Source organism: Myotis daubentonii, chromosome 8, assembly GCF_963259705.1.
Source record: "Myotis daubentonii chromosome 8, mMyoDau2.1, whole genome shotgun sequence".
Lineage (NCBI taxonomy): Eukaryota > Metazoa > Chordata > Mammalia > Chiroptera > Vespertilionidae > Myotis > Myotis daubentonii.
The window spans coordinates 18,959,715-18,971,582 of NC_081847.1; the positions used below are offsets into that span (position 1 = coordinate 18,959,715).

The 11,868-nt window shown below is 42.0% G+C and overlaps 1 protein-coding gene across 1 annotated transcript in view; it reads left to right on the plus strand.

Moving 5' to 3' along the window:
• Positions 1-6,862, plus strand: part of SNX5 (sorting nexin 5) — a 28,212-nt gene extending 21,350 nt beyond the window's left edge. Inside the window, exons 13-14 of the mRNA XM_059705463.1 lie at positions 5,026-5,111; positions 6,666-6,862. Coding sequence (XP_059561446.1) covers positions 5,026-5,111; positions 6,666-6,716 — 137 coding nt within the window. The 3' untranslated portion in view covers positions 6,717-6,862. The remainder of the gene's footprint in view (positions 1-5,025; positions 5,112-6,665) is intronic.
• The last annotated feature ends 5,006 nt before the right edge of the window (positions 6,863-11,868 follow it).

The window sequence follows — 11,868 nt, forward strand, 5'->3', positions numbered from 1 at the left end:
CCCCACTAGGGTGTCTGGCCAGTCTGGGTGAGGGGCTGAGGGCTGTTTTCAGGCTGGCAAGTGACTGAAGCTCCCAACCGCTCCTTTTTTTCTTTTTTATTCTTTTTTTTATTCTGGGCCAGCTTTAGCTCTGAGGCTTGGCTCCAGCTCTTAGGCCTGGGCTGCTGAAAGCAGGTATCTGGTTTGTTTGGGTTCTATAATCGAAACACTGTTTCAACTCCAGCTCTGAGATCCCAGCTGGCTGAAAGCAGGTTTCTGGGGTTTTGTTTAGCTTCTATATTTGTAACAATGTTTCAAATTGCAAGCTCAGAGGCTGGCAGTGGCAGGTGGGGAACGTTGGTTTCCTCTGTCACTGAAGCAAGCAAGCCTCATGTTCGCTTCAAGCTGCCTGGTTGCAGGCCGCCATCTTGGCTGACAGTTAATTTGCATATCCCCCTGATTAGCCAATGGGAAGGGTAGCAGAGTGACAGCAATTTGCATGTTTCTCTTTTATTAGTGTAGATTGGTGCTTTTTTTTTTCTTCTTCAAACATTTGAGTTTGCGGTTAAGTTTTATGTATTATGGTCTTTTTTCCCTAAATGTTTGTGCATTTTTTATTTTATTTTTAAAAAAATATATTTTATTGATTTTTTTACAGAGAGGAAGGGCGAGGGGTAGAGAGTTAGAAACATCGATGAGAGAGAAACATGGATCAGCTGCCTCCTGCACACTCCCTACTGGGGATGTGCCCGCAACCAAGGTACATGCCCTTGACTGGACTCGAACCTGGGACCCTTGAGTCTGCAGGCTGATTCTCTATTCACTGAGCCAAACTGGTTAGGGCTGTTCATTTTTTAAAAAGATAATTTGCCTTTTTGAGGACCATAGTCTCTCTTTTTATTATTATTATTATTAGTTAAGGTATTACAAATGTGTCCTCATACCCCCCATTAACCCCCAACCTCCCCCCCACACACAAACTCATGCTCCCATCCCCCTGTTGTCCATGTCCATTGGTTTGGCTTATACACATGTATACAAGTCCTTCGGTTGATCTCTTCCCCTTACCCCCGCCATCCCCTACTTTCCTTCTGGGGGTTGATAGCCTGATCGCTGTTTCTCAGTCTTTGGGTCTGTCCCTTTTCATCAGTCTATGTTGTTCTCTATAATCCACAAATGAGTGAGATCATGTGGTATTTATCTTTCTCTGACTGGCTTATTTCACTCATAGTCTCTTATTAAAAATAGAATGCTACTTTTTGGTTGGTTTATTTCCTCGTTAGATACCAGTTATCCATTTCCAACAGAAAACTATATAAATAATGTGCTTCTTAGGGTATGGTATCTGAAGGTATTAATTTTTATTACCTAGACATGTGTTGTTATATTTCTCCACCGTATAGTTGATATTTTTTTTCTATGCCACTAATTACTAATTCACGGGGAGACAATTTAAGACCATGCATATATCTTATTCATCAAACTTTTCCCCTAAATGTAGCTTATGCTGGTTCTTGCCTGAACCAACCTCTACCCTTGTGGTTGTATGAGATTTGGGAAGTGATTTCCCCCTCCCTCCAATTCTAGCATTCCCTTTCCAAATTAGCACTTGACATCAATTTTTAAAGTATAAGCCTGCCCTTTTTCCCTATTTTTTTTAAGATGGACTCCTATATTCTAAAATAATTTTGAATTTTATCATAATAGCTATTTTGGTACTCATTGTACAGTCAGCCAGTGAGAAAGTGCTTTTAAGCTGACATGTTCTTATGACATACCCCCCCATTCTTTTTTAAAAATTTTATTGATTTTGAGGAAGAAGGAAGAGGGAGAGAGAGATAGAAAGATGAACGATGAGAGAGAACCATTGATTGCCTGCCTCCTGCATGTCCCCTAGTAGGGATCGAACTGTGACTTCCTGGTTTATAGGTCAACACTCTACCAATGAACCATGCTGGCTGCTCTCCCCCGCCCCCCATTCTTTTGAACAGTTAGATGTTTTATGTTAATCCTACATCTTTTCATCTCCAGGCCTAGAACCTGCCATTTCTTTCAGAAGCCCAAGCCCTTGTTACTTAAGGAATTAGTAACAAGATTGGGTGCTAAATATGCTCATTGATTCTGGAGAATCTCTGTTTCTGGCCCTTGTTCTGACAGTGAGGAAATAATAGGGATATGTGCACACATGTGCACATGCATTTGGCTTCTCTCTCCCTTCAAAATTCATAAATCCATGTTGATGATGTAGTTCCAGTCCATGTCCACAGGGCTTTTCTTGCCTTCCCCCATTTTTGCTTTGAGGTGAGATGGTGCACCATGTAGTCTTTTCCTTAAGGGATCTCACTGCCCTATAGTTCTTAGGGTCCATGGAACATGCCAAACCAAAAAGTAAAGAATGTGTCTTTTAGAAAGAACAAACTTAATTATAGTGAGTCTATACTTGACACAACCTCAAAACATGTTCCTACCCCCCTCAAAACTCAGGTTCCTTTGAGAAATCCAAATCTCATTTTAAGACTTTGTTTTCTCAAAACTTTTTTCCTTTCCTGTGGTTTAAAAAATCTAAGCATATTTGAAAGTGTCCTGATAATAGCTGTCCATGAACAGTAGTACAATTCTCCTTTGTCTTGGCTCATACCTATTCAAGACTGTAATGCCTTAACTATAAGGAGCAGAACTTCTCTGTACAAAAACTGCAGATGGCATGCAGACACACAGGCGGCTGTCTTTTAAATTCTTTCAAAAGGAACCTCCTTTAAAAAAGGTTTCATTGATTTTAGAGAAACAGCACTGATGGGAGAGGATCATCAAACCTCCTTCTTATTGCCCTATTCTTCTTGCCCATTTTAGCAGCTAATTTAAATTTATAAGGAACATACTTTAAAATGACTTGAGTTAAAATCTTAGATTATTATATAGGCCAGTGATGGCGAACCTATGACACGCAGGTCAGAGGTGACACGCGAACTCATTTTTTTGGTTGATTTTTCTTTGTTAAATGGCATTTAAATATATAAAATAAATATCAAAAATATAAATCTTTGTTTTACTATGGGTGCAAATATCAAAAAATTTCTGTATGTGACACGGCACCAGAGTTTTTTCAAAATGCTGACACGCCGAGCTCAAAAGGTTCGCCATCACTGATACAGGCCAAAGTTTAATGGCTCTCAAAGTTTTAGAGAAGGGGATTAAAGAAAAAAAGTTTTTAAATGGTGCCAATTTAGGCCTGTCCTTATTGCCTAAGGTTGTTCCTGTGTTACAGATTTTATCCTCTTTATTCAAATTACTAGTGGCCCAGTGCAGGAAATTTGTGCATGGGGGATTGGGGGGGCGGGGGTTCCCTCAGCTCAGCCTGCACCCTCTCCAATCACACCCTGTGGGATTGGGCCTAAACCGGTGGTCGTACATCCCTCTCGTAATCTGGGACCGCTGGCTTCTAACCACTCACCTGCCTGATTGCCCCTAACTGCCTCTGCCTGCCTGCCTGATCACCCCTAACTGTCCTCCCTTGCCGGCCTGGTTGCCCCCAACGGCCCTCCCCTGCTGGCCTGATAGCCCCTAATGGCCTCTGCCTTGTCCCCCACCACTATGGCTTTGTCTGGAAGGAAGTCGGATGTCTGGAAGATGGCAGGTAGACCCGGTCTAATTAGTATATTACCCTTTTAGTATTATAGGTAGATTATATAGGATAGGATTGCTTAAAAAGGGTGAAAGCCTTTAAAACCCTCAGCCCCACTGCCTTCGCAGTTCACCCAGATTTGGTTCTGATTGGTTGGTTTCTATGCCAGTCAGCATCTCCAGGCATATCAACGGGGCTGATTAGCAGCCCCAGCAGAGGCCTAAGAAAGAGGCTGCGTGGCTGCTGGCCAGGCCTCGAGAGAAAGAGAGGCAAGGGCTGATCAACAGCTGCCACAGAGGCCTCTCTGGGCCTGATCCGCAGCCTCCTCGGCAGTCAGTGCTGGGTCACAGCAACCGAAGCAGCACAGTCAGTGCTGGGTCACCACGGCAGCCCAGCACTGACTGCAGGACTGACTTCCAGTTGGTCGAGCCTTCAGTCGTTTTGGATGTTACGGACCCTGGATTTTTATATATTAGGATAAGCCTGGGTGTATGATATTTAAAAGTACCATATTACAGACCATTCAGATATTAACGGGTCTTAACTTTAGTCCCAGTTCTTTGTAAGATATGTGGCTGACGGATTTGAGTTATTTGAATGAGCATAGATAAACAATGGTGTGGGGAGACAGAAGGGTTAGTGTGTAGAGTCTTGATCCTGGGGAGCTTATCTTGACATCTGGGAAGACCCATTTAGCCAAGATGTGGCTATTAACACATCAGTATAAAAATTTTGTGTATGAGTTTTTAGTTTTTAATGTGGCTGCTTGCATTATATTTCCGTTGGACAGTGCTGTATAGACATGGTACGAGAGGATAAATTTGCTCCTAAGTACCCTACCGCACCAATTTGAGCAGGGAAGGGTTTTCAGAATTAAAAAAAATTGTTCTTATGCCCTAACCGGTTTGGCTCAGTGGATAGAGCATCGGCCTGGGGACTCAAGGGTCCCAGGTTCGATTCTGGTCAAGGGCATGTACCGTGGTTGCGGGCACATCCCCAGTGGGGAGTGTGCAGGAGGCAGCAGATCGATGTTTCCAACTCTCTATCCCTCTCCCTTCCTACTCTGTAAAAAATCAGTAAAATACATTTTTTAAAATGCCGTTAGTTCAAGTATGTGTGGCTCACCACCTCCCAACCCTCTGTCTACAAACTTTGGTTAAGGACAAAGCTGCTCATCTCAGAGATTCTCCAATAGTCCTCTGAATTTTGATTCTTCAGTGATTGAGTGGTGTTGCTTATTTAAAGGTAATGGCAAGCATAATACAGTGTCCATAGAATGGGATGTGTACTAATTGCAGATATAATAGAAATGTGAGAAAATATGGCAGTGCTTCAAAGCTTTGGAGATCATTTATTTGTAAGAATGATATTTGGAAGTTAAAGATGAAAATTGTTAACTTTTTTTGAAACTTTCTCTTTTGTAGAACTAAGCAATTTCAAACGAAAGAGAGTGGCAGCATTTAGAAAGAATTTAATTGAAATGTCTGAACTGGAAATAAAGCATGCTAGGGTAAGTATTCAGATTAAGCCAACAACTTTTTCGGGTTTTTTGTTGTTGTTTGTTTTTAATTATTTTCCAGTTATCCCAATATCTTTAAGCAGGTGGGGTTTGCTTTATGGCTTTAATCCCCTGTAGTGTAGGTGGAAGCCAGTTGTTACAGTATGTTATCTACTGCAAAACAAATTCAGAATGTCTTGGTGAAACACTGCTTTTGAAAAGAGCATTCTTGATGGTGGCTACCCTGCCTCCTTCTCAAAGTTCTGTAGACCACACTTTGAAGAATCTGTTCTAATAATTTGTGAACACACCTATCATACCATTTTACAGCTCTTAATTATCTGGAGTTTTCATGGAAAACAATTTTTAAAATAAATTGTCATCTAGTTTTGCTAAATGTCTTATGATACTCCTTTTTGGTTTAGAAAGGAAGAAAAATATATATTGATGTCTAGCTTAATTTGCACAGAAAAGTTGGAGAACAAAAGTTTTCAATGGTGGGTGCACATTAGACTTTACTAGGGAATTTTTAAGACTTTTTGCTGCCCAGGCCCCTTCACTCAGAACTTCTGGGTATGGTTTTCTTGGGAGGTTCCGGGGTACAGCTGAGATTGGCCCCCCAAAAGTGCTGTCTGGTCCAGGGCCCCTGGGTCAGCCCTTGGGGCAGTAGGGAATTGGAGGAGGGAACTGTCACTAGCCATCAGCATTGGTTAAAGCAAGAAGACTTAGAGTTAGAGCATTTGTGTGTTTTGAATTCCTTTATTGTCACTACAACATAGATGTGTTTATTCACTTGTCTATTACGTTCAGGTCCTTTTAAATTGGAGTTTTAAAGTATCATGCATAAATTATACCCATAATGTTCTGGGTATTTTAAGTTTTCTGAATTCTTTAAAGTGAGAACTATGAGACGATTTGTGCGAAGCCCTATATAAATATTTATCATTTGTTATCTCATTTAAAATTCCACCCATAACTAATGTTTAGCAACTTTAAAAAATACATATATTTTTTTATCTTCAAAGAACAACTTATTTATGTAGTAGTTAGGTTAATTCACTTAAGCAGAATTAGCATGACTGCGTTTGGTGCAAACCTGGGGCTGGGATGGTGGAGGTGCTGGAACTGCATCCACTAGCTCTTTAGCTGTGAGCAATCCCAGACCTCTAAGGGAGAGAGGATCTTACCAACATGAAATCGGGTGAGAAGGATTGTAGACTAATTCATTTGTGATTTTAAAATTTTTTAAAAAATTGATTTTAGAGAGGGGAAGGGACAGAAAAATTGATGTGAGAAAAATATCGATCAGTTACCTCCCACATGCACCCCAACTGGGAATTGAGCCCAGCACCTTTTGGTGTATACGACGATGCTCCAACCGACTGAGCCACACCAGCCAGGGCTGATTAAGTTGTGATTTAATGAAGTAAAACACCAACCAAGTTTGACTGGCTTTAAATCTTGAGAAAAGCTAGGTCGATGGGTTTGAGTTTAATTCTTACAGACATGTAGGAAGTCTTGGATTCGATTGGCTCATTGGTCTACCCTGACTTGTTTTTCTTCCAGAACAATGTCTCCCTCTTGCAGAGCTGCATTGACTTGTTCAAGAACAACTGATCTGCCTTTTCTCCGAATGAAGGATATGAATGTGAAAGCCAGCATCACTTGCACTTAAATCATTACCACAGAAGATTTATTACCTTTGACTTTACTTTAAAATTATGTTAATAAACATTTTGATTTCTAAAAATCTTAACACTTAACCATGTTGGTTTAAAAATACTTCTGTTACATGCTCCTTCAACATAACTGATCTTTTCTTTACGCAGTTAACTCAAAATGGGCAGAATCTAAAAGTGGGTTCTCTAATTTGTCTTTTTTTTTTTTTTTTTTTTTTTTAAATTTTTTTTTTTTTTTTATTGCTTAAAGTATTACAAAGGGTATTACATATGTATCCATTTTATCCCCCCGCCCTAGACAGTCCCCTAGCCTCCCCTATTCTCTAATTTGTCTTTACTTATGAAGAAAGGGTGCAGGAAATATGTGCCTTCTGGAAACAAGTATAAGCAATTGCCTGGCACATGTAGTCTCACTATTTCATGTGCCCTTGTCCCTACAAACCAGTTATTTTAGGGTAGGTGCCAGTTACAACAACTAATTCAGCTATACTTGTCCTAGGTAACAAACATTCCATTCCTTAATTAGGTAACTTTCCCCCTTACTCAGTTCTTTAGTAGTCATGTTTGTGCTATAACCAGCAAGAAATGCCTCATTTATCTTCCTGTACCCTTTGCAGCACCATTTTTGTAGTTGGAATATAAATATTTGAGAGAAATATCTTAAGGGTATAAAAATCAATTTGGTTTGCTTCAGAAAATGGTCAGATCATCTTGTTACGAAAGATGTGGGCGGTGGATGTTTGTGTTTGGACATTTTATAAAGTGTATAATAAAATAACAAACTATGATATATGGAGTGTTTTTGTGGAAAATAAAGCCCAAGATTGCAGTTGCAGCTCAGTCTTGGCAGTGGTGAAGGGCTTCCGTGTCTGTCTAGTCCTCATGGCCTCCATTCTAATCTTAATATCAACAGTTTTGAAGACTTAATGTGTCAGAAGGTCCCCAGATCTGGGTTTGCCTGCTTTTGGTTTGCAGTTTTGACAGGCTGTATAGGGTGCTCTGTCCTCAGAAAGGATATGCCCGTCTTATTGGTGGTAAATGATCCCTAAATGTGGTGCTTTCCAGGTTTTCTCTGAAGTTTATTTTTTTGTTAATCCTCACCCTAGGGCATTTTTCCAATTGATTTTTAAAGAGAGTGGGCAGGAGAGGGAGAGAGAAACATTGATGTGAGAAAGACACCAATTGGTTGCCTCCCACATGTGCCCTGACCAAAGCTGGGGATAGAGCCTGCAACTGAGGTATGTGCCCCTGACTGGAATCTATCCACTGAGCCAAATGGGCTAGGGCTCCTGAAGTTTTACCTCTTATCTATCACTATTGGAAAGATACTTTGAGACAGTGTAAAAAATACCCACCACTTTTAGCCTCTATTCTTGACTTTAATCAGTTGTAACTGGTTTGTAGGGTTCCAAAACATTGCTATGTGAATACCACAGGTAGCATTTTTTTTTTCCTAATGGTAAACTGCTTTGAAATCTTACCTCCCCAGCCAGTTACAGGTAGCTGAAATTTACTGAATGAACTAGACAGTAGCTCCTACTTTATTTACATATTTTTGGGAGCATGGTGCTGGAAATGAGTGGATTTAAATGGTGGTCTGGGTTCCTAACATTTCCGTCTTGCTTACTTGTCACCCCCCATACTTTCAATAGTTGCACGAACATTATGTATGGTTGGGCTGGGTAACTAGGTGGGTTGCAACTGGTCCAAGGAGCTCTGACTGTTGGACCACCTTGCCTCAAGGCCTGACAGGCTTTGTTGCACCTTGTTCTAGATGTGCTGTGTTCTGAGTCCTGGCTCTTTTTACTGCATGGTCTAAACAGGCATCCCCTCTGAATCAATTGCATCTGTAAGCTGCCACAATATTTCAGGTGTCCTTCAAATTATTTTAACTAGGCCTGAAGGTCATTCATGAAATTTCGTGTGGCTCTTGGTGAGGGAGGGATGTTTGTAGTCCTTTTCCTACTCATGCCAGTTAACAGCGATGTGTATAGCCCTGTACTCTGTTCCTGAAACCATCAGAGGGAAGGCAGTGGGGGACTAGAAGCTGTGTTCTACATGCCACCGAGCCTGTGGGGATTGTGGGGGGAAGATAAAAGGAAGGCAGCTTCCCTGTGGGCTTCAGCGGGAGGAAAGCCAAGCTGCTGGGCAACTTTGCAAGAGTGCAGGTGGGCTTGGGTAGAGCATTTTGAAATGTTTTTTCTAAAGGCAGTTGGTGAATATGGGCCATCTCAGAATGATATGGGAGGCTTTTGTAGGGGTGTCTGTTTCAAACCTTAGAGTGCTGTTAAGTGGATTGCTTTGAGAGATTTGACAGCTCTCTTAGGAAAGGTGCATTGTAGCACAGAACATAGTTCTTAGGTAAGGCATTTTACCTAAAGGAAGATAAGGGATGCAGATCAGCAAGGGAAGGCCACCTCTGATCTGTAAAGCTTTGGTGGAAAGTGAAGGTTAGTGCTGGCAGCCATGCCATGGGCCAGCATTTGCCTTGCCTACCTTTGAGGTTGTGAGGTTTGAGATAATACCTAGACACAGCTCTCTTGAGTTGTGATTTCCATTTGGGAGCTATTTCCAGCAGACAAGTGCCTTGCACCATCAGCCTTCCACCTATAGGTGGCAGAGGCACCAAGGGCAGCTACAGGCACTCAGCTTACGGAACCTCTTCAGGAGCAACGGAGAGGGTAAGCCTGGCATTCTTGCAGGGTTGCTCAAACGATCATCTCGTAACAGAAATGTCCTGGGATCTAAGATTCCAAGTTTTTTTTTCTGAATGGTGTCTTCCCATTCCAGCAGTGCTCTCCAGGATTCATGAGGGCCTCTGATGCTTGATGACCCAAGATAACCTGTGTTGCTGAGGCTGCGCCTTCTGTTCTGGGAACTTAACCTTATCTGGCACTTAAATAGCTAGCTGCAAGGTCCTGGGGGTTCAGACCAGGGCCATGCAGCATGCCTGGAAGGAATGTGGGGAGGACCCTCACTCCCTGCCTGGGTGGGCAGAGCAAAGATTCCTCATTGTCATTTGGTTTGTTGTCATTCAAGGACATTTTAAAAAATCTTTATTTCGGACTCTAAAAGCAGTTCATTTAAGGAATTGAAACAATGCCGATTTATAAACTAGAAAGTAAAAGTCCTACCACATTCCATAAAAATCAGTTATTAGAAAACTTTTAAAGGGAAAAGTTATTGTTTCTTTTTCCTATCCTTATGTGTATTTTACAGAAAACTTAAGGATGCCAGAGTTGGGGGTGGTATCAGTTTCTGGAGGTTCTTAGTTCTTGAGTGTCTCTCCTTCTGGAATGGTCTCCATGACCCAGGGGCTCGAACACTTGCGCCTCGTTCTTCCACTGCCCATCCCACTGGAAAGGGCAGAAGACTGGAGGAGGCGGGAGGCCCTCCCAGCCTTGTCTTCCCTTCAGCAAATCTGGCCACCTGCAAAAGTTTCACTAGTTTGAATGACTTACATAGTTCTTTTAGGAGGATTTTATTTACAGTATACAAATTAAATCTATTACCAGATTGTAGATACAAAATAGCCATTTACATGCAATAAACATTAACATTTCAAGAAAAAAAGATTTTAAACATATTACCAAGACACTACTAACAGTATACCACAAAAGTTGTAGGAAATAATAAATACCTGCAGATAACCGGATTCTAAAATATTTTTCCCCTCTGGCTCTTTCTGTTCATCAGTTTATGTTCTTTACATTCCACAAATGAGTGAGGTCGTGTGATACTTCTCTTTCTCTGACTGACTCATTTAACATAATGCTCTCCAGCTCCATCCATGCTGTTGTGAATGGTGAGTTCCTTCTTTTTTACAGCAGTATAGTATTCCATTGTGTAGATGTACCACAGCATTTTTATTTCTGATGGTTGCCTTTCAGCTCTAGCCCACAAGCATTAATTCATCTGGTACAACTCAGCTAACGGGGAGTTTGGGGTTCAGGGTGTAGGATTTCCACTGAACCTTGCTGCAAAGGTTACACAGTGGAAGTCTCGCCAGCTGCTTATGTTTCAAGAACTGTTTGTTACTGGCCTTATTTTTTAACTGCCACATTGTAGATCCTTTCCTGTCATTTTGGTGTAGTTTGGAGATGGAATGGAGATCATATGTCTGTTCTTTGCCGTGTTGCCTCCAAACTGCAAAGCACAGGAGGGGACTATTCATGCCTCAAAGATCAACCTAAGATAAGGCAAGATTTGGGAACAGAAAGTAAAAACTGCTGCTGGGGTATGAAGCTAGTACTAATTACTCTGGATTTGGGCCTGATACTCATGGTAATTTTGGGCCTAGTTGATGGAAGTCCCAACTCCCCGTTGCCCTGTCCTGCCAGAGTAAGGTTTCTGCAAAGCTGTTGAGCTGTTGAAACTTCAAGCTAGAATCAGCCTTTGAGATTCCAGTTGGCTCCAGCTGCGGCTCCCAGGCCTCTGCTCCTATTTTTATTTTATTTTTTAATGCTTTGATTTAAAAAAAAATGTTTTTATTGATTTTTAGAAAGGAGGGAGAGGGAGAGTTAAAAACATTGATAAAAGAGAAAACATTGATTGGCTGCTCCTGCATGCCATACTCCTTATTCTGGTGACCGATCCCACAACCCAGGCATGTGCCCTGACTCAGAATCAAACCTTTGACCTCTTGGTGCATGGGATGATGCTCAACCAACAGCCACACCAGCCAGGTTCCTTGGAATTGATTGCATCATGAGCCCACAGTTGTGCTAGGAGGTCGTGTGGGGAGGCAGGCAGCCTGCCCCGGCATGTATTTGGGGGCAGAAAAAGTGGCAGAATGAAGGATACAGAAAAAGGACCCTTGGGATGAGAAAAGGAGGAGCCAGTGAGCAAATAGGTGATGCAGGAAGCCCCACTCCCTTCTGTGTAGCTGACCTGGGCCTGCTCAGCAAACGCCCCGTCCCAGAAGAAATCCCAACTGGATGTTCAAGAGGAAAATGGTCTGCTGGGAAGGCAGAGGCCTGGGGCTGAGCCCCCTGGGCTTTGGGAGGGGCCCTCCCAGGAGACACCATCCATCCGCAGGGCCTCTTACCATAGCTCATCAGGCTAATGAGAGCTCTGGCCTTGCCCACTCC